The following is a 24,032-nucleotide window of genomic DNA, read 5'->3' as shown; positions in this document are numbered from 1 at the left end:
GACTTTTGTTATGAAAAAGTGGCGTGAAGAGAGGAAAAAAGACGTTGTGAAGCTTGTTAATGTCTGCACCTATAAATATAACCCATTTTCTTTAGAGCAGGTAGATAAAATCAAACATAGTACCATTCTGCAGAAAACGTAATACACATATTTAGCAGAAATTTCGGGTTTATTATCTATCTGCGAAGTAACAGTTTTTGAAAATCAAGTTGAAATTTTTTTGGATTTTTATGTCAGCTTTTTTTCCACTTTAGTTAATGATTTGCAGCATATCTTTGAACGAAACAGACGCAACGCTAATTTTCTGTTAATTCCAACCATGGATGAATGCCTGTTTTCTATATCAAAGTTCTAATAGTAACCCCTCAACCTTTTTTGTTTGTCCTGGATTGGCATAATCAGCCCTTAACCCTATCCAGACTAGGGGGGGCACAAAGTGCCCCCCTAGTTGGTTTTTCTTTCATAACTTCAGGAGTTTCAAAGCAATACCCCTCAGACCTCCTGACTTTTAGTTTTAACCTATCTGACACATGTTCATATAAAAAGATAATTTTTTTATTATTAATCAGGGGGTTGTGTAGGAGCATTTTCAAAACTAGTCAAGTAAAAAATAGTTCAATCTTCCACGGATTCGCAACAAAAGTAGATATATTGATGAAAATTAGTATCTAGGCATTAATTTGTGCTCTCTTCATGATTCTGACCAGAAAATTCAAATTCAACTTCCTTTTCTATGATTTTTCTGCTGCGCATGCGCACACATTTGTTGACATATTTATAGGTATTACATTAATAAAACTGCAAGTTTAGAATAATTTGTCTGCTAAGGCAGTAAAAAATGAACTCAAACATGACATTTGGTTGTATCGATCATTTAGTTATTTAGAAAAAACTATAGCCAAATACAAAATATGTTGAGTTCTTTTGTTAGGAACGTTAATAATTTTGAGAAGTAACATTTAAATTGTGTCAATCTTCTTGTTTCTATTAGAAAATGCATCAAATTTGCTTATTTTAATATCTTAGCCCGATGCTTTGGAATTAATGAATATTTTAAGATTTTCTAAAATTTTCTAAACTTTTGCTTCACCCGGCCACCATAATGATGACGTCATCGTAAAACCACGTGACTTAAAAATTGAACAATAATACTAAAATGTGGAGAAAAGATAAGAGTACCATCCAAACAAAGTTCATTGTCCTAGCTAGAGGGACAAAGAAATTACGGAGGGGGGGGCACCCCCCCTAGTCTCCCGAAAGTTTCAAAAAGCCTAGTCTGGATAGGGTTAACAAGTAACGTCAGGGGCGTCGCTAAAAGGGGGTGTGGTACCCCTCCCCAACAATTTGTCCATCGGCAGAGAAAGGATTTTTGCCGGGCAAAAGAAGCAATTTTTGTACTAACTCTGTAACCTTTTGGCAACAATTGTAACGTGTTAACATTTCTGTAGTAGCTGAACTTTGAAAGTATGACACTAAAGTATTTACTTTGAAACAGAAGCGCATTAAGGCAGCATATAAGAGTTTTTATCTTTTGACCACACCCTTAAAGAGTGAAACACGCCTTTTTTGTCGGCAAAAAGCACCTCTTTACCTCTCCAAAAATTTCCTTGGAGCTGGAATTCGAAATGTGGAGTTGGATATGAAATTCTGTGGAGTTAAAACAAATTAAAACAAAACAACACAGAAATGTTGGATTTTTGATTATTTCTTTTATCACATTTCGCTGGAATAAAACAGTTCGACTGTAATGATGCTGGAAAGGTTGCTGTTTGCGATTGTGGGACAAAGGCATAAGTCTGGGATACGCCAGATTACAAAAGAATTTCAACCTACACCAGGGCGGCCTAGAGGGGGCAAATTGCATAAGGGCTTCGAGGGTCCCATAGAGTAATGAATTTCTAGAAAAAAGGGTAATAAAATAATGCCGAAAAAAGTAAAACGTTTTAAACGATTATAAGAAAATGTCTGCAAGAAAATCTTGAGATGTATTTCAAGCTTATTTTAAGGGCATGGCTGCAAAAAATTTCCACTTCTGGTTTTGCACTGCAGCCACCGATACCTCTTGGGGGCGTTGCCAATTCCTGTCACAAGTTCATCTACTACTATAAAAATATTTAGTGGATTGCTATGCATTTGCTCTGAAAGAAGCCCTGCTTTAAGAGTATATAGCGCCAAGAAATGTTCAGATGATTTGTGGAGCTGGAAATTTTCCTTTGAATAAGCTCTGCTTATAAAAGAAAAATGCAATAAATTTTTCAACCATCAGCTTCGAATCTAGAGTACTTTTGGATCATATTCAAGACTGAACAATCATTTGAACCACCTGAACGACCTGGGCAAACCATAGGCAGATAATAAGTACTATGCTACTAATACATAATATTATATGGGTACACAGAAACCTGGAGGAGACTAATGGTTCGCCTTGGCTCAGGTCCAACACCTCAATTCTCAATTGTCTATTTTTTTAAATGACCTCCCACTCTTGCCTGTCACCCTGTCAGAATCTTCTATATAGTAGCCAGATAGTTATTGGTAGATGTAGATAGATGTAACTGTAGATGTAGATTAAATCTCATGTATTTTCATTACAATAAGGTGTCAAGCAAAATAATAAAGGGGTTGTTTTCGAATGAAATAATTATTATGCAATTAAATTGCAGTATTTACAAAACACTAAATAACAATAAGATCATTATATTGGTGTTACTCCAATGAAGGTATCCATCCCCATCCTGATATTGCAGGACGAATGTGTTAAAAGACCGAAACATCGATCCCCACTTATTATGAAAATTTATCCAGTCCTTATTTGAAAAGGCCATTGTTAAATATACATCCATCCCTTTGTGTTTCGAAGTAGAAGTGAAAACTGCTTAGTCAAGGTGGAATGTCTCACAAAGGTGGCATGTAGCAATTCTGGTAAAGGTGAATGTGTTCCGTAAAGCAAATTGTAATGCCTTGATCACTTTCAGTTTCACCTTTCATTTCTTGAACAAATGACCTTTAATGGGCAATCCACACAGGCCATAAAGGTCTCTGCGAAAGGTGTCTCACGAATCGTTTATTTCCGCTAAGGTTAGTTACATTCAGACAACATCCTCGATCATTTTATCAAAATTGTCAACGGGTATATCAGCAACAACAACGATAGAATGCTCGATATCTGATTCCGCTTGCTCAGGCGGTGGCGATGTTGTAGTTCGATGTCGATTCTTTTTATGATGGAATTTACACCTAGGAAATCTATACGGCTGCAAACAGTCGCTGTTCATAGTGTTAGTCGTGTGGACATCAGCCAAGCTTATAAAAGACTGACTAGGTTGTTGTGAATGTTCGATTATGGTATTTGGACTGTCTATGCTCCTTCTTGATTGGTACGATAAACGCGGGTCTGAATAATTAGTAGTACTAGCTAATTCAATATTTGTAAAGGTTTCTTCGGCGCTAATCGCGTCCTGGTTAATCTCCGAATTACCACAGGACAATGCAATACAATATCTAAAAATGCCATTTCTTCTCTGATTCCGCAGTGAGTTTGATCTTCTCTTCCTATCGAAAGGTTCTAAGAAGAGACAAAAAATAATAAAAAGTCAATGAAAGAAATTTCAGATAATCGTATCAGCAATTGACAAAGTTTTTGTCAAATCATGTTTGACAAATCTATTAGCATGACCTTAGCTGAGCCTGAAAAGGTTTGTTGCTTTTGGGGCTCGAACTTATGAATCTTAATTTCCTTTATTCGATGGTTCTTTCCTTGATTTAGTCAAAAGATGTACAATTTATGCAAATTACTGTTTTACTTCACTCTTATTTCGTCATTAACGGTCTCTACGCCAATATGAATGTCAATACGGGGGAGGGGTGGGGGGGGGGTTGTTATGCTATGCTATGCAAAAAGACCTACACTAGCATCGACGTAGCACTGATCTTGCCCGTATATTGCCCGAATGGAGCCTGAAAAGCGATACATTCTGCCTGATCAGAGGAGCTGCAGTGCTCGCAGCCCCTTTGTATCCTACACCTATGTACCCTAGCTCCTACTAAATGTCTCTGATTCTATTGCCATAATCTTAATTCATTTTATAGGCCTTTGTTCAAGCCTTTGATAAAAGAAAGGTACAATAAGTATTTTGAGCCAAAACCTTTTGACCTAACCGAAATCAGCTCAGCACGAGCCCATGGAAGGTCAGACAATTTTTATTTTTATTAACCTTAACGCTAGTTGCCTTTTAGTAACTTTCTGACTAACCTTAACAATTGTTTATTGTAATGTAGTTTCAATTTTGCATATCGTAACTTTTCTCTGTACTGAATCGATATCATATATAAACAAGATTAAATAAATGAATAAGTATCGTTTTCCTCTGAAACACCAATGAAGACCTTTCTAAAGCACTGAAACAACGGACAACCATTCCGTCTAAAGGCTTCTTTGTTAACGAGCAAATATTTAAGTAGTCGCTAGACAATGAATACATCTGTACCATCACACCTGTACCCATTCAGGTCCAACATGTGAGCATTATATGACGATAATTTTGTAGTGGAAAAACGCTTTGGGGTATACGAAAAATTCCCTAGCATTCCATGACCGAAATGGCTTTGATTTATTCCAAAGAAAAATAATCCTCATCGTAGATACTGAGATTCTGTCTGTAAAATTGAATGTCAGAGTAAGATTTTCAAATATGATACCGTAGAAATTGACTTACCGACTATATTTAACATGCAGAGAGGACAAGTGCAGTTAGAGAGCAACCACGGATCAACGCACGATTTGTGGAATTCATGTCGGCATGGTACGATACGGATATCCTACAGCAAAAAGAACGTTCATCAAGTAACTGAAAAGTTATCATACTTTTGTCTTAATGATTCGAATTCAAAAAACTCATCATTTCAACACATGGCATCCATAACTTCAACTTGCTGAAAATCAAGAACTAAACTTTAGCTGATTATATTCCACTTTAAAATTTCGCAAAGAAATCATGAAAAAAATTAAACTTACGTCATTTGAAGCACCCTATTTCTTTATAGCTGTGAAATTTTGCAAAACTTCTTCAACATACAATTTTCAACTAGGATTTTCAATTGAAATAAAAAAGGTATTGTGAGATGAAAGGACCCAAAACGATACGCTATGAATGCGAAAAAACACACCTGTCCTTCACTGAACTCTTCTAAGCAAATTGCACAGCTTCTAATATCATAATAAGGCCAACGATTACAGATGAATGCATTTTCAAGACTCTGCTGTGACCCTAATTCACTGGTGTACTTTCGAGTCTCCATGCGCGAAATCGCTTGCAGCGCCATACGAGTTAACGAAGTCTGCTTTCGTTTTTGCCGCCACTTGATCTAGAAAATGTAGAGAAAGTGTTGCAAGAACAACAATGAAAAGGCAACACAAATTTGAAAATTGGAATGTTCTAATTCACAAACAAATCAATTCACAAACTCTTATTTTTCAGCAGTACATAGTCTGGCTATCTTCATGTATGGTTATAACATCCATATAGCCAGTTTCTCCAGGTACACATCATGTTCATATAAAGCTTTTTTTACAGTTTCACTTTTACACAAACAAACATTGCAACAACAGGATATATTTTTATTCGGCATCTGAATTCGTTGACTTAAAATAAATTTCTGTCTTTGTATTAAAGATACTGTATTACTTCACAAAATTTTGAATTAAAAAACAATGCCAAGCAGTCCCTAAACTAGCATAAAGCGTAAGGATTGTGATTTAATTAGCAAAGAAACCAAGAGACTAAAAAACTCATACGAAACTTCTTTGAAGGCTACTAAATTCATTATAAAGTTAAGAAAATTCAGTGCTGATTGCATTCCAGGTACACATGGAAAACATCAAACACTATACTGTTAATTGGCAACACATTGGACTGCTGTACTTACCTTAATTAACAATATTAAACATATTAGAGAGACCAAGATGAAGAAGGCCATAAAAATTCCCATGTCAAAATATTCGTTTGAAGTCTAAAAACGAACAAGAGAAGAATTTCAGTATAGATGTTTCATAAACAGAACATTTTGGTTCATAATGGTACTTTTGAGTGGTTACAGAGTTCATGATGGTCTTTATGTGCGTGGTGGACAAAGACAATAACAATATTGATGCAGAGTAACCTCTTTAACACGCTAAGAGATGTTATCAACGAGGACCTTTTATCTAAGAAAACTATGAGAAAACACCATGTAATATTATAAGGAAGATATGTGGTAACGAAATAAAACTTTTTAATTCCGAAAACTGTTTATAAAGTATCGTTGGCGTCAGAAGACAACAAATATCGTTATGTGAGCAATATGGTGGTTTACTCAAAAGACTTCAAACCAAAAAGGAGCATTGGGATTTCGCATGTGTCTATCATGGCAAATTTCTGGTAGCTAGATACAAGAAAGGATCGGACAGACGTAATAACTTTTTAGAGTTCTTCAAGCACATTACTCTACAAAATCCCGATCTATAACATGAGAATTGATCTGCCAGTAAAATATTCAATTGATTATTTAGAATACGTTATTTATGCAAAAGTGAGAAAAAAGGTGAGATACAAGGTCACTGGATTAACCAAAACTATTACTGATATGGAAAGAACTTAAAAAAGATGTACAAAATATAGAGTGAATACTCACAGCTTGTGAGACACTTTTAGCTTCATTCTTTATTCTCGCCCTTGAAAGTTTGCGTCTTCAAAGGAAAGGAAAAACAAATTAAAAATTCTTGAACATATAGTCCTCGTCTTACTGTAGATTTTCTTTGATATTAAGTATATAGACAAAAGCAAAGAGCCAGACATGCAGAAGAGTTATTAGCACACCAATTGTTACCTACAAACAGGGCAAGATCATCATGTCCATTTTCTCCAATATCTGAACAGATATCTTACTCTTGAATAAATCACAAAAATAGTTACTCGTCTAGCTTATTTTGAAACAGGACTGGATACTTTGGGAGAGTTATTTAGGTGCTTCGAATCAATTGACTTGAAAACTTAATTCAGACCAGCGATTGCCCTATTTTCATAAGGCAAAATTTGTCATTGCTTGTTGTTGGTATTCGAAACATCCAATGTTGTAATTTTCCACAGCAATGTTGTTTAGCAGATGAGTTCAGGTGTTGAAACAAGGGAAAAATTATCGTAGAGCTTTAAAAGCAGCCAACTGCTAGATGTTTAATAAATTGGACAGAATCTGTTAAATTCCTTGAAAAGTTAAATATAAGCTTATGGGTAAGTAGCATGCTTGCTTGGTTCCGCGTTATTCCTCTAGAACTGTCCTCTAGGCGCTGACTAACTTAAAGAGTGTAGTAACTCACACTGTCGAACCTTGGATTCGTAGTGCAACGATAACTAATGTGAAAATACGACTGCGTGTGCCCATTACATAAAAGGGGGAGGGAGGGTAACTTAGTCATCGAAAAATTAGCAATTGCTTCCGTATTAAAGTGAACAATGCTATACGTTGTACCCGGCTTGTTAGACATAACCAGACACCACAACTGTTGACAGAGTTCCACAGTAAATTAGAAGTCGCGGCACATATCCACATTTCCTTTAAATTTTGCGGCTCTTGAGGATTAACGCGGAAAAACCCTGGCAAAAATATCTCCCAGCTACTAAATATAGAATGGCGCTTGAGCACTGACTGCAGCCTCGGTTGTTTACGAACATTTCAGATCTAACAGGGAATTTTGATGAATTCTTGTTTGCTCTACATTCGGTTGCTTGGGGACAAACTGGTTGTGGTGTCTAGTAATTTTATTCAAGAATTGTCATTTAAAGTTCAGCTTTTTGAAAGCCAAAGCATGTATCAAAACAGTCTAGTTTTAAAAGACACTTAATATCGCAAATGAAGAAGCATTTTCTTTTATACTCTTCTACTTGGTATTTTGATCTCTCATTTTTCCAGAAAATATCATATTTGCCTCTCAAGATGCGAACCAGGGGCACAAACCAGGAGAGATACTCAAGGATGGGGCTGGGAGCGTCATAAAGAGGAACTACATAAACTTAACACCTGAAAATATAGCAACTAATAAATGAAATAGTCTTTCACATTAAGGGAAGTATAGTAAGGGAAGTATAGTAACGAAGTATAGTAACGAAGTACAGTAACGAAGTACAGTAACGAAGTACAGTAACGAAGGTACGCCAGCAAAAATGAAAATGGGCCTGATAATTGGATTCAAAATAGACGCAGGGCTGATGTTAGGTGATAGTTCCTGACCGAAGGCTTGTAGGCCAAACACGAGTTCAAACAATGTATATTGTTTCTGTCTTATCTCAATAACGAACTTTAAAAATAGTGGAATAATAAAATTAAGCTTATCTCAAGGTCTCAAATAGATTCTTACTCAAAGCAACAAAGCAGCACGTGGCCTCGTTCGAAGATCTAGGGGCCTAGGCCAAGTTTCTCATTTCGACTTTAGCCATAAGCTGCCTCGAGTAAGCCTAGGAAACTTAAACAGATTTTAAAAGTGAATTAAAACCTAATTTGTTTAAAGGATTGATCGCTTCATCTTCGCCAAATACATTTTGCATAATAAGGATAATGTCTTAGGAATAATTCTTAAAGACCAAACCATTAGGAGTATCTATTCTGGATAATAAATGAAATTTATGTCTAGACAAAGTCTACGTATACACTGCCACGTATTCGTCACTTTCCATTTTCATTGATAAAAACGCTGTCCGAATCGAAAATACAGACTGTAGATTATCAGTTGATGGTATTTTTTTAACTATGTTGATGTTTTCCAATAGAAGTTCTGAAATAATACGTAAACGATTTTGAAAAAAAGACTTACTCGTGAAGAAGATTTTCAAGTTTTTTAGCATCAGGACCTTCAATGATGACAACGGGACGCAAAACAACTCCTGACTTGGCTTCCAACTGGAAAGGAACAAATACATATATATACTAACGGTTGTTATCACACAGTGAATAATCTGAGATCACAATCTTTTAGCATACTCTACAAAAACATAGAAATTGGGAGGTCACCCTCTCTGAAAAGGAGCCACTGGCAAAAAGTTTTGGGGTGATCCAATAGAATAAGTGCCAAAATTGGCTGATCACACCAACACTTTAACCTTTACAAACCTCACGGCGTATCCACTCTCATTCAGAGGGGTACCTAAGCTCTACAAAACTTGAAAATGGCTTTGAAAAAAGCAAACATTTTACAACATATTGGCTAAAAGCTTTATCGTCTGACACTCCTCAGAGCATAAAGCGTCAGAATAAGGGTCCGAAAGAGCACGATGAAAAATATATACCCATATGTGGATCGAAAAAGGCCAATCAGATAAACGCAAGCACAAGACCGGTATAGTTGACCAATCAGTGCTGCGTGAGTAAAGAAAATTACCACTGGAGTCTAAAAGAAAAAATGAACTCCTTCTGTCTACACAATGGCAGCTTTTTCGTTTGTATGTAGATCGATTCCAAAACTGCTAGATGGAAAGACGACCGGGCTCTGCCAATTATCCGAAACATGTCGTCATTATAGAGTTTAGCACAATTTGGGTTGTCTAAAAGATGTTGACCGATGGCAAAATTGTTTCAACAGTGTTTCTAGAACTACAAGATCGAGGAGGTTGTTCTCTTTGAGGGGCAGTTTTGTTTCTTATGTTGAAAGGGACATGCTGTTTTATCCCATCCCCCAATCTTTGGGTTGTGCGTCCTACGTAGCCAGAATCACACTGGCACGTAAATTCATAAATAACGGAACTTTTTGGGCTGGTAGGAACGGAACCCTTTTGAATGGATGGAAGGGCTCTCTTAGTGCTGTAAGCAATACGAGGATTGACAGCAAAGAAACATCTTGTGATGGCTTGCCTAATCTGACTCTCGAATCGCAAGGAAGTGTTACCTATCCATGGTAGTTTCAAATAAAACCAAACGGACCTCTCTTTCTAAGTGCACTGTCCTAGGTTTGAGGAAAAAACCACCCCTTTCTCGTAGATTTTTCGGATGAGCTTGGGTACACCTCTAAGTAAGACTGGACACACCGGGACTAATCTACTCTGAAGATGATAAAGAATAAAACTTCTAAACGTAAGCACATAAGAGAATTTAGCATAACTGCATTTGGAAAAGGTTGACCCTCCCGGTAGCATCTTCTTTAGCGATTATAAGCTACGAATTCATGATTTCCTTTATAGATCTGTCTTTTGTGAGGATGAACTAGCTACCTCCTACTAAGTCTTGCCCAAATAATATTGAAATTTTGCGGGCCATTGATGAGAGAATCTCTAGTCAAATTATATTGCGAACAGAGAGCGCCGCTGAAGCCACGAAAATACAATGAAAAATAAATTGTTTTGCTCGAAATAGGAGAAGCACAATACAGAACTCTAGTTATAGAACATTCCTGCAACCAGGCGATACTAAGTCGCGGTTCACAATTCAGATTTTGATGAATCTTGTAAACTCCAAGTGATTTCAATAACAAGAAAAGGTCGTCGAACAAATTCAAAACTACTAAATTGATTTCAACACAAATGGGCAAACGAGATTGTGTATAACTTTTTAGCAAACACATTCTTAGCTAAAAAGGAGGGATAATATAATGCGCCTACAACTTGCATTCTTTCACTTTATTTGTAGCAATGGAAGTGCATAATCGTTCTTGGAAGGTTTGCTTTGGAATTTTGGAACTTGATTGGGAATAATTCAATAAAATCATATTGAAGTTTTACTCAAATTACCTTTTTATGTCATTACTTCACGACAAACATAGTGAAAGCAAAATAGTTATGTTAATGTCGTCACACAATATCATGTTATGTTTTGAGAAAATTGATTAGTAAAAGCTGGTTCCATAACTTTTTACATATTGAATATGTATGTCTTCCAGTACATTTCCAAATTTTAGGACTACAGTTTGAGCTCTTATAAAGAGCGAAAACCTACTTTGGGACATATTAAACAAAAAATTTCCAAATAAAAATCAAGGGGAGCTTTTTAGAAAAACTGAAGTGCATAACATTATTGAAGATAAAACACAGGGAGAAGAGGGGCAATTGAAGGAAGATGACTGGAATTAATGAATAGAAAAAAACTATTCTGACGACAAGTTAGCTTTCAGAATAGGCCAAAATGGCCTTCATTTGATGATTGATTAGACGTAGATCTAAAAAAACAAAAATTGCAGAAGGATGTGCAAGTCTAATGCCTAGTAATATTTAAAATGAAATCTGAAAAAACCCATCCTTTCCATCAATTCGAGTTAAAGCAACTAAATATTTTAGACATTAACCTAAATAAACTGTGTGTTGTTTTTAGTACTTGAAAAGAAATCGAAAACATTTTTCGCTGCATATACCCCTGCGTGACGGGCAGGGTTCGGTGATAAGATTCAAATTTACTGCTGGTCGTGGCAAGCCACAAAGCAAACGGCAATTACGCAGTCATATTGGTCAAAGGGTGCCATGCGTTGAGTGTCAAAGGGTGCCATGCGTCAAATAAAGGACCTAAAATGAATTTCTTGATTTCACAAAACATGACGTACCCATAGTTGCGTGCTCGAATTAGATGGTGTTAATACACGATAACTATATCTGAATGCTATTCATCGCGCTTAATTATGCCTGGTCGGTTTAGCGTCACAAGGTTTATTGCAAAATGTGACGTCGTACAGGTGCTATTAGAGTAATTACATTGATAGATATCCAATGCCTTCCCAACTTAAACCTTAGTAATGAGCAACAAATATTGATGTGGTTTGTGTTGGCTAACCAAGTAGAAGTGAATTCAGCTACCTTTAAACATAATACCAACCTCTTTTCGTGCCCCTGGGTTGTCCGTGACGTCAAAAATGACAGCAGTTGCACCTCGTTGAACAGCGACTTCGGCCTGCGAAGACAGCAGAATAAAATAATTTTACTACCCCAATTGACAAAATATCATTCAAGGAAAGTGTATGCCATTCAACACATTGCATACAATAATCACTTGTGTACATGACAGGTATACTTTTAAGAAGCGTAAATATTATTTGAACATATATATTCGCAAATGCATTGTTGTCACAAATAATCTTTGCAATCGTTGAAGCTAGCATTCATGACAAAGAATCTAGGCCCATCATCTCGGTTTCAATCAAAACATTCCTAAATCAAAGAATTTTGGTGATGCACCCTGCATATACACCATATTTGCACCCCTGAGAGAAGTTAGGAAAATAACCATTCGCAGCCATTTGATTTGTAGAACTATCAGCTACCCGCAACGATGAAATGATTCGTGCACACCACAACTTGTTACTCAATTGCAATGGTCACCCACTTGACTGACAGGCTCAATTTGACCAATGAAATTTAACACCAGGCTTATTTTGACCAATTAGATTCAATGCAAGTTTTATTTTAACAATTAACATTCAATGCCTAGTTTCTATTTCTAGGTATGTTATAGGAAACGAAATATTTTAAAAGGTCACAGAAAGTTTTTTGTTTCCTTGTCGTTTCCAAGCAATTAAAAAATTGTTAACTTACTTTCTTAACGACCGACACGCAGGGGTTGAGTTTTTGACCGACCGGCGGGATTTTCATCACACCAACCCATCCATATTCGTGACTTGGCTTCCGGTCAATGTCAGAAGAACACAGATTCAAACCATGGAGCTGCAAAACAAAATTAGATAATGTCAATAAAAATCGATACGGTAGCATGAAAAAAATTAAATCTTTTAATGTCCTTTCAAAATGCTTCATAGTTGAAAAATTAAGGGATGAATACCAATGCAGTGGATTTCAACAACGATAAACAGCCGTAATATTAAAAGTTTATATATTTTATTTCAAGTGCGAAGACAAATGTAAGTTATATAAGGTAATGTGTGGTAAAAGGAAAAATTTTTCATTTCTATAATTTCAAAAGCAAGAAATCTCAACGATTCTAGCAGAATGATACCAAGTAAGATTCTCTTTTAAAGAATAAAAGTGTTGTGCACAGGGGCGGATCCAGAGCAAATTTGAAGGAGAGGCAGCGGGTAGTGGGGGTGCTGAAAAATTTTCAAAAATTGGTTACGAGAGTACGCTGTATACAACAATTTCAGATACCTTTTCGAATAAACAACATAACTTTGAGGTAATCCTTGAAGCAAATTAACCTATCGGTCCAAGAACCTTTTTCATCTGATTTTCATTCTTCAAAAGGGGCGCACAAGTTCCAAAAAAGGGGCGCCAGACTTCCTTCAACTCGTTTAGGGAGGGACAACTGCCCCTAGTTGCCCCCCCCCCCCTTAAACCCGCCACTGGTTGTGCAGACGTGAGAGCTTTTTGACGGGTTGTTTTAAAATTAAAAGCAAGTGTGAGCCATAGAGATGGTGTGAACTGCCAAAAATGAATGGGAATCTGCAGATAGCTTCAGAAGCACTGTTTTTGGAAAATGTAAGGATAAAACGGCCAACAATATTTCGTTCCTGGATATCATTGTCAGAATTGCTGCCTCTGAACTCAACGTACAAGATCAAGATCTTTGCGCGCGTATATTTTCGATCTCTGTGCTGTGATTAAAACTGTTAGACAGACAATAGGGTTATAATTCCTGTGTCATACACAGAAAGGTACATTTAACTTTGAAAATAAGAAGATAAACGAGTAGAATGACCCAAGTGAAACAATCCTTCTTAGACAACAAGGATTCTCGCATCTGTGCAAAGGGATGGGGTTTCTAGCTTTCAAGGAGTATTAGTGGAATTTTAAGTGATTTTAATCCACAATTTCTTTCCCCTTTGATTCGAGGCTTTTAACACAGTAAGAGCTCTAGTGATCCTAGATAATCCCGCGAGCGGATTCGTCGGGAAACCTGTAGGGGATAAGCACATACGGCGGGGCGTCGCTCGTTATAACTGACTCCTGCCCATTAATCTTGTATTGGCTTTATTTGCGCGCGATAACTAATTCCTGCACGAGAATTAAACAACAATTGAAAAACACGGGAAGTGCGATAAGGATGGAGATAAGTGAACAGCACTGTCAGACTACCAAAGACACCTTTGCAAATGCCTGTCATTTCCATCAGTGCGTCAAAAAGAGTTGTCATTGAATAAATTTTGACAGACAAATCCAATTGCAACGTTGAAGCTATCTTTTAAGCTGTATCATATCAAACAATTTGTCATGCATCTAACCGTTTGCCTTTTTCTGCACAAAATGCAATTGCAATATGTCTGTTGATGCAGCTACTGCGGTGATGCTTTAAGTTTTAAATTTCTTCAAGTTTTAGCATTCGTAAAACCAAAGGCTAAGCTGGCAAGGGAGCAAGGTTGAAGCTTGCAGGGGATGGGACACGCTTCAAGTAATGCGATGTATTTGGATGTAAATTAGTTGGCGAAAAGGAGTGAGGGCTTCCAATGCTCTCACTAGACAAAGGTCAATTGAAAGGACAATTTTTATTATCATTTTGTTCTGGTAACTTCTGGGAAGTTTTCGAAAAGAGGTATTTCTTTCAACCAATATAAATCCAAGAAGTCTCATACCGTAAATCCTCGAATAAGCCCCCGGGGGCTCATTTGCAAAATTCAATTTTTGGGTGGGGCTTATTCGAGGGGGGGCTTATTTCAAAGTTAATTATTTTCGGCAAAGATCGACATTAAAACGACATAATTTTTCTAACAAATCTAACAAAGAACTAACAAATCTTATAATTTTTTATCATCACAAAAGTCGCTTTTTTGCTTTTTGGTCTCCAGTCAAAGGAAGTAATAATGTATAGCTATTGTCCTGTGAGAGCTTTCTTGAAATAAGATATTATTCTGCAATTATGCTTCCCTCGAATAAGCCCCAGGGGGGATGTTATTTACAAAAATGATTTTTGAGGTGGGGGCTTATTCGAGCGTGGGGGCTTATTCAAGAATTTACGGTATCATGCTTTTCTGAGACGGTTGACAGGAATTCCTCATTCAAGGAAAAGTGATACAAACGGACAATTTACCCTTAACCTTTTGTCACCCTTTGGCTGGCACACATAATCATAATGTACACGAAAGAAAATCTACACGACCTATCTGTTCTTTTGCAAGGGTCAGCATTGCTGTCTGAAGATATGTCGGGTCTGCGGTTCCCTCAACAAGATTGGTAGTTACCTTGGCCCTCAAGACAGTCGATTAAGAGCGCAAAAAGGATTGTTCTCAAAGACTGGGTCATCTCTAATACTTATATCGTGCGCTGTCTCTTAGCGTTGACCTCTTTCAGGAACGAATAAAAATTCCCTGGAACTTTGGCACGTTCCTCGCCAACGGTTGCAATTATTCTTTGGACGGAATCAAGAGCGGTTCGCCTAGGCGATTGCTAAACAACGAAAGAGCTTGGCAAAAACGTTTCCTAATCAATTGCCTATAATGCACTTTTACGGCTCTGAAAATGGCCCCCATCCCCCTTTTGAATGACCCTTGCGGCTAACACAAATATGACAAAAACATTTGGAAGCTTCACCACTCCCTTAAAAATCTACTTTCCCGTATACACTTGACCATCCACTTATGCTGAAGCATGGAACTTAGTTCTTCCTCAGCTGAAATAATGTTGTGATGAATTCAGGAGGGTTTTTCCAACAATCAATTTGTTCAAACACAATTCTTCTTTGCATGGATGTCAATTTTCTTGATCGCTTATAAATTTTCATTGAACAAGATTTAAAACCCTGGCAACGCAGCATCCCTGCCGCATTGGTCGTCTTAGTTTCTTGAAGTTTCCAGTGTCACTAATATAAACCACAGTTTTTTGTGAATCCTATTTTATCAAGGTCACTGGAAACAACTTCGAAAAAAGTTTCGCCTAGGCGGCCTCTGTTTGTAAGAGAAACTGGTAAACAATTGTAATTTCGCTTGAGCTTCAAATGGAATAAATAATAAAGCAGCTGCAAAAGCTGGCCGTACTGCCTATATTTCATCGTTTGTTCTATTTTGTTCAGCTTATATAATTACGATTTGATGAGATTTTGTAAAGCTTTGATTAGCGGTTCCGCGTAATCTGGAGGTCAACGCTGAAAGTAAGGAGCGGTTCATTTGTGACAGCGCCAAGTTAGGTTAGTAAACAAGTCAACGACCAAATTTCCATGCAAAGTGGTCTTCAACTATGGGGATATAAGTAGGGGTATTAAATTGATTTTGGAGAGGAGGGGGAAGGTTTTCGCAAAAAATAACTAAAAACAATAGCAATAAGCATTTTGTTTCTTAATGAAGTACTGAATGGGAAGCAACTGAAAGATCATCCCTCAAAGATTTCGCAGGAGTTGGGTATACTGAGGATTCATTATACTGGGAGTAATGTATTCCAAGTGACCAAACCTTAAGTTCGTAATAGCGAGAGGTTTGCAATAGCGACAGTTCGTTATACCGTATTTTGTTATGCAGGAAGTATTCCAAGGAGTTATATTTGATTCGTAATAGCGAGAAGTCAGTGGTAGCAGGATTCCACTGTATCACTTGTTTATTAAAATAATGATAAAATTTTGGATAAATCTAGCGAGCTTCAGAAACGTTCTAGCTCAACAAACGATCCATCATTGCCCAGCTCCTGACCAGACCAATAAAATTCATTCTGTTGCAAATTGAGGGCTCCTGAAACTGTGGCTAAATGTACAAAAATATTTCATGTCTACAATCTGGTTGGAAAGGCATTCTTTCCTACCCTCAAGTCTGATCGGCGGGCTGTTTGATACTTTCATAAATGATAACAGTAAAGGGCGTTCGATATGGTGCCATTGATCAAATAAAATAAATTTTAAGTTCAAATCTTTTTCATTGTCACTGACACGAAATAACAAGATTCAAAGTCTCATCCTGTGAAGTTTCGTTAACAAAAGGGATGAGATTTGCAGATGATTGGGTTATGAGCAATATGTCCGGGATCTTTTGTTAAGTTGGTGAATACGATGGATTAGGCCAAGGCTACTGTTAAGACGACTCGGGCCGAGCACAAAAGAAATTCGTAGCCCTTACGCTATTACTCTGGCTATCCTTAAATTCAATTAAAAGCTATTTAGATATCGCAACAATTGGAAACCGTATTAACCAATAAAATTAGTGTGTGACAAATTGGTGAGCATGGAAATAACCACGTTAAACGATTTCAAGCAAAACTGGACACAATAATCCGTGTTTTCCATCTAGTTCTAAGCGGGCCCGTGTGTTTGATGTACCGACGATAAAACGCATGACCACTTGCATTTCCAGGAGTCTCGTTGACAAAAAAGGCCGATCAGTGTCTGTTTTCAAGAGATTTGGCCAGCAAGGTGAACTTGAAAAGGTTATCCTGATTTTCTAGGTGAAACTGAGGTTTATCGTAAGACAAAGGTCCAGAAAGAGGCTAATCTTTCTTCGGCTAACGACCATTATTCTAAAGAAAACAGGTGTCCTTGTGCTTCCAGGGAAACAAACTGGTAAATATCTGGGACCATGAGTTAATTTCTAAGAATGGGACTGTAGTTTTCTTGATACAATTTACACTAGTGCCCCTACTCTTTGTAAATACGAAAGACACTGTACATACACTCTTTTTTTATAAGAACCAGTAAATTTAAATTTAGGCTGACTGTTCTTAATTTTTTCGAAAATCTGAGGCTAGATTGTTCTCAATTTGTTCTTAAGTTAATACGGTTAAACAATGTGATAGCTAGCTTTTTCGCTCTAGGGAAGTGTTCAGGCCTCGTTTACCGACAAGTTTGATTCACCGAAAAAGCACCCACACATTGCTAAAAATCCTCGTTTTCGAGATAAAACCTTGTTCAAAATTGCATTTTACAGAAGCTCATCCTCAGCTTGTTCTTAATTTGTTCTTAACTTTTGACCAATTTTTTAGGCTCGTGTTCTTAAAAAATTGTTCTTATAAACTAAAAAAGGTGTAGAACAATAATTAATATATTATGCTTGGTTCAACACCCGGTAAAAACTATGTGAAGGAAACATGCCTTCCTTAGTTAAGCACTCCATTCGTGCTACATCACACCAGTTTAAAATTTCCAAACAAACGTTACCTCTAGTTATCTTGGTCTAATTTTGACAATATAGCAAATCCTTTTGTGAAACTTAAATTGTCATAACATAGTTCTGGCTATTCTTTGTTTATAAACTGCAGCAATTCTTATATAAATTGTTTGTTTTTAAAATCTTTTGTTCCCCTTTCCTACATCGTATAATAGTTAGCTTGCTGTAAATAGAAATTACACTCATTTAGACTAACATTAAGCTACACCAGCGATTATATAAGAATTGCTGCAGAATAAGCAGACGTATTTTTTGCGTGAACCAAGTTCTTCAATTTTAAAACATTTGATGTTTTGGTCTGTTTGTATACCAGGGGAAAGGGGATTACAAACCTTTGGCCATTGGAAGCGATTGCATCCTATAGCTGGTAGTTCTGGCTACTGAAAATTTCGAGTGTTTTTATTACTATGGCTTATCTTTTAGTGCAAAACTTTTCTTTCGTGAAATTTGTTTAAGACTATAAAGAGTTTTAAAGACTTCAAGGGGTTAAGAACCCTATAGATCTAACAAGGACTGTAGCTATAAGAAACTAAGGGTGTGTGAAATTCGCCTAATTCTAGACAGCCTGTAGCGAATCATTTTCGTTATGAAATTAAAGATGAGAAATGGAAGATATGTTTACAGATTCAATCACTCAAGCGGCGAGTTCGTTCCTTTTATTTTATGTATTAAGAAATGCTAGCGAGCCTCTATAAGCCTACGAGATGAGGCTTGCAGGTATACGAAAGCAAAAAGTCGCTTTTTCAGCAAAATAATTCCTTTGTAATTCCAGAATAAAACTTATCGGATACAGCTTTGATAAAGGCCACAGTAATTGTCACTTGAAGACATACAAAACTTTTATCTCTGGCAGGTACCGTGGCTTCAGATCTGAATAACTCACAAAATTCCAAGCTCTGACTGTAAAATAAGAATACAGGAGAGACGTGAACTGCTTCCAAAACGTATTAATCAATATCATGGGAATGACGTAACAATTTTCCTAATTTGCTTTAGGAAATGCTAGCAATCCATTTCTTTGGATATAAAAGGCACAACATAATAATTGGTTAAGTTAATGCCTGTGCATTTTGAGTAGGGACATACATTAAAGAGAAGCGATCAATGCATGATCAATGAATAAAATGGAAGATTTAGGAATTTCTAATTTGAACTTTCCGCCAATAACCACATCAAATAACTCCCATAGGAATCAATAAAAACTAGGTAGACAGATATATTTCTTGTCATTATTATTCTCTTTGTGCGATTAAGACACCTAACAAAATAATCTCAGTAATTAAATGCACGGCGAATAGGAGATGAGCAACAATGTTCAATGCCTTATTTACTTGATAAGTCTTTTCTACAGGTGTATGCTGGGATTGTAAGGACGCAATTTTAGATCTTGTTGGTCGGAGTGAAAAAGGAGCTCACAACCTGTGTCAAACTTTTCAAAAAATGCAAAATTAGAAATATGTGGGTAATTAGAAATTCTGACCCCGGGCAAAAAAACGTCCCCATACAAATGAAAGACGACGAAAATTGTTAAAGAAACACCATTCTAGCAATCTCCAAAGCTCTACGTGCTCGCAAAAGGGAATTTCTACATTAAACCGTAGAATGAAGTTTAGATTTCAAGGCGTATCGTATATTTCCTTGAGTACAAATTTAGAGTTCGTGTGAACTGAGTTTTCGCCTAAAGAAGGACTTGAGCGTCGTTTGGAACTTGAGCTTGACAATAACTTTGCGGGAGGCAAGATAGATGCCTTCATTCGAGGCTCTCTCTGTGATATCAGAGATCTATTTCAATTACGAATGTGGGAAGATTCAAAGATGCTAACTTAGGAATCAAAAGAATACAAAAACTGAATTCTCTACGCCGTTATTGGTGTTTGTCTTTTTCATTTCTTTCTCAAAATCGTGGCTACATGGTAGCAATCGCCGACACAGTGCATCAATTACATTGCAGAGGAATGCTTTATTCTCATCTCACAATGCGGTATGCTTTCTCTGTTAATCAGCAAAATAGCCTAAGCAAAATAACGCGCTTATTTTCTATACCTATTGCATGGGAGGAGCAGATGATAGAGCAAATACAGGAGAAGCCCGTTCGAATACAGCAAGTCCTGCTTAAAAGGAAAGGAACTCGAATTTTCAAATCAGGCTGTTTCTTGTATGCAAGAAAATATATTTAAATAAAACTGGCTCATTTCCTATATGTCCATTCAGAACCCTCTTTTTATATAATGCTTTCTTGGCAAAAAGTATCTTGGAATTCAAGGATCATTCTGGATAAGAAACAAGGATACCCTTAGAAATGAATTTTAACCAATTAAGTATTAAATACTGTATCTATAAATATATATATTTGAACTTTAATTATCTTTTATTGATTTTGCCCCATTGGTAGGAAAGTATCTGGCTGTCTAGTTTCTTATAAAGGAGAAAATATACTCTATGACGGCAGGCTGTAGCTTTTTTAATATGTCCATTTCTTGCGGGACTTACTCTATAAGATTCTAAATTTTTCAGTTCGACCTAGGCAGATTCTCATTTAACGAGTATCTCTCAGTAACACAGGATTTCGTTTCTTAAAATGGTAAACTTCATGTCATCATTTTGGGGCCTCAAACCTTGGTTCCTGCTTCTACCTAGTTTTGTGCTAACTAATTGGCATTACCGATATCTACGCTAAAAATACAAATTAAGATTTTTAAGGAGCTATAAAGAGCCTACATGTAGACGGCCAAAACATTTTACGAAAAACTTTACCAACCACGTAAGAAAATCTCCGAGTGTCATATCAGAAGACAGGGGTGCCGTCCGGAAAAGTTTGGAAGAAGTCTGTGCTATAGAGAACGTTTAGAAGCCACACCCGTGTTCACACCCTATATACTTGCAATTTGGTTTAAGATTCTCGGTTGTGTTTATGAAATCATTCAAACCCAGGGGCCATCTTTGAAAATCTCGTACACCTTGGTATAGATTCTATTATTTTAATTGAAAATCCCTAGAAATCCTTTGTTTAGGTTAAAATCTCGTACACTTTTGCAAGGATGAATTACCCCTCGATTCAAACTATTAAAGGCTAATAAAAATCGCTCTTGCATGGAAAACCTTTAGCATGATAAAGGGCTAAGTAAGGAATTCGCCTAAATAAACAAACACGGGCTTGTTAAGGGGGCGGAGCCCCCCCCTCCCGACCCGAACCTACCCACCATAACACCACTGTCAGTAGACTGTGTGGCCTTTTTTCTGGAAAACTTGATGTGGCCTAACCTCAAGCAGACTCAGCCTACAGCGGCCCCGGATAAGTAGCAGATCCTTGGCATGGAGCAATCCATCCCACTACACAAGCTCATGGCATTATTGATGGACAGCGAGGTACAATTGACACTGATGACGTGCCTAAACCTGGAATTATCAAAAGTCTACTGCGGTTTCCATTATGACCACGTGATACAATAAGAAGCACTCGAAGTAATCGCTCAAGTTGTTCTCTTTCTGATACTGTGGTAAATTATCTGTCGTATCAAGACCGCCCGCTATGAGAAATACTTGAACTTGTCAACGGTTTTGCTAACAATGAGGTGACGATGGAGGAGAAACGGGTGTACATTTCAGGCAATTAACTCGTCAATAAATTCCAGGAAAAACTCACTTAAAGTTTCAAATGCGTGTAAAACATTGCAAAGGACAGAGGTCCTTTTCCATTAGGGAGGAATGGCTTAGAACCAATGCCGTGGGCAGAATATAATTATTGGGGGCACGACTGTTTGAGAAAAATAGTTCCATAAGGAAGTTTCATTGGAAAAAAGGGTTTTTATAACTTTCATTGCAGGGTCCCAACTCCGCTCCAAAAAAAGAACAAGAGTGACTACGGCCCCGCAGAACTGCAACAAATTACAAACACTGGCTTGGGGTAACAAAGCCGAGGCAGCCCCTTTGGAAAAACGGATGTTTACATTAATAGTTATTTCGAGGCTTCCTCCCACTTCCAAAAAATTGGTTAAATTATTGTAGTGATTAGCAATAAAAAGGGGTTCGTTGGGCAATAATAATCATCATCATCATTGCAAGTTGGCGGGACATTTTTAACCCCTCAGGTAGAATAAGTTAAATATGGTTATCCTTTCATCCCTTCCTGAGTTGGAATTGAAATTTTAGGGATACGAAGGAGGGAATGCTGATCCAATCCCACAATAAATCTTCATACAAAAACAAACAGAATAGTCACTACAGTCAAGCCACAAAATATCCTAAATGGGTAGGGAGAATAAAGCGGCTTGTCTTGAGCTTTTATTCAGGGGATGAACTCTCCCAATGGTTTTATTTACAATGCGGAATGGTTAATAAAAAATTGTTTGATCCGAGCTAGCGAGAGGTGGTAGCATTGATGCGAACAATAGGCCAATACAAGGCCATTGAATGGCGTCCAACACGGCGGAAAATCAAATGAATTTTCAATAAAACAGGCTTTAAGAAGGTTTATAAGAGGAAGCCGCTCTTCCTCTTGAAAACACCGGAGATTCTTGCTAACACACAGCGAATTCGAATGGTTATTTGTCATAATAAACCCGTGGTGCCAGGAAAAATAATAGCATGGTGTACTAGAGGGTCTAACTAACTTCGATACAACAAACTCCCGTGTGCCGATGTTTGCGGGTTGTTTATCATAAGGTAGTAGTCTGGCTGGGCACACACAGCAATTATAAGCAATTTGTTGATAAATAGAGTCAATCGCATGCAATAAAATAAATTGCGCTAGACAATGAGCGAAATTGCCTCGTTTGTCTTTTATCGTGTTAGATTTGTTTTGCTTATATTTAATGAAATGCTTTTATATTTATACGAGAACTTAAACAAAATTGATAGTTAGGTGAAAATTCAGTTTTCAGCAACCAGTATGGGTTTTGTAACATGCAGCCACGGCCACTATGCTTGCATGTTTGGTAATGAAATGCAACAGAATAAATATCAACAAATTCATGATAAAGATTTTTTTAATTTTCAGTAAGAATTTTTATTGTTTATAAAGCCTTAGCAAAGAGGTGCATATGCTGGAAATAAAAGAAGAGAGCCGTTGAAAGTTATCGCCGATAATCTTGAGTACAAGCTTCTTAACACAATATATTATGGCTAATATCCGTCAAGTGCTTTACACTTGAACGAATAAAAAACTGAAGTGCAAGGAGCTGGGCTGACAGGTTATGTTGTCGGGAGAATTTGCTGTTCACCCTAGTCTACAAAGTACCTGTTGCATCCATAATTTTTTAATGTTTTCATTTCAAATTTGGTTTTCTCTGCTCCTTTCTATCTCATCGACTTTACGGTTTTGCGGGGACGAACAAAGACAAATAATGTAACAAGCTCTCGCGTCGACCGATCTGATGATGCAGTTGAAGGGTTTAGGTTGGGAAATCACGCGGTTTCCACGGCCATTTCTCTGAATAAATCAAGAACAAAAACGTGTGATTGCCAAAGCAACAGCTGACGAATTTAAAAGACAGCTCGGTTTCCTTCGCACAAAGAAAACAAACGTGGTTCACGTACCTTTAGTATATCTCCCTCAGCGCTTGTTACTGCACCCGCACGACTGAATCTGCCTCTCACTTGATATGTTAGTGTATTGTACTTTCCAGCTTTATTTTCCACTAAGACAACATCGATCATGGCTACATCTAGGCCAAGAACTGAACTAACAAGCAGCAGGATGTTGAAACAGTACAAGACAATAACAGAGAACATGATCGCCTTCACTTTGTTTACAAAACCATTCTCATATAAAATATCACTCCTGATTATTGAGAAGCACTCTGACAACAGCAGACTGATATTTTTCTACTTTTCTCGATCTGAAATATTTCCCTGTGCGGTCGTGCCTCAGTCCGCGGTGCTGGACTCGAAATGAAGTTTCACCTGTCCATCGCTTCGTGTGAGATTTTAATCCGAGCGGAGAAGTGAATGAAGTTTGCCGCACTGCTCCGCCTACTCTCTCTCCATCCGTCACAGGACACCA

The 24,032-nt window shown here is 37.2% G+C and overlaps 1 protein-coding gene across 1 annotated transcript; it reads right to left on the bottom strand.

Annotated features, from left to right (window-relative positions):
- Positions 1-404: 404 nt before the first annotated feature.
- On the bottom strand, positions 405-24,032 carry LOC135683705 (E3 ubiquitin-protein ligase znrf3). The gene is made up of 9 exons (XM_065199040.2): positions 23,567-24,032; positions 12,537-12,665; positions 11,821-11,895; positions 8,843-8,928; positions 6,670-6,724; positions 5,926-6,009; positions 5,167-5,364; positions 4,716-4,818; positions 405-3,565 (listed from the first exon to the last, which is right to left on the bottom strand). The coding sequence occupies exons 1-9, from the start codon at positions 23,759-23,761 to the stop codon at positions 3,090-3,092; spliced, it is 1,401 nt and encodes a 466-aa protein (XP_065055112.2). The 5' UTR covers positions 23,762-24,032; the 3' UTR covers positions 405-3,089.

Source organism: Rhopilema esculentum, chromosome 7 (assembly GCF_057945365.1).
Source record: "Rhopilema esculentum isolate cy_ngs chromosome 7, ASM5794536v1, whole genome shotgun sequence".
Taxonomy (NCBI): domain Eukaryota; kingdom Metazoa; phylum Cnidaria; class Scyphozoa; order Rhizostomeae; family Rhizostomatidae; genus Rhopilema; species Rhopilema esculentum.
This window is presented reverse-complemented; position numbering and strand designations above follow the sequence as displayed.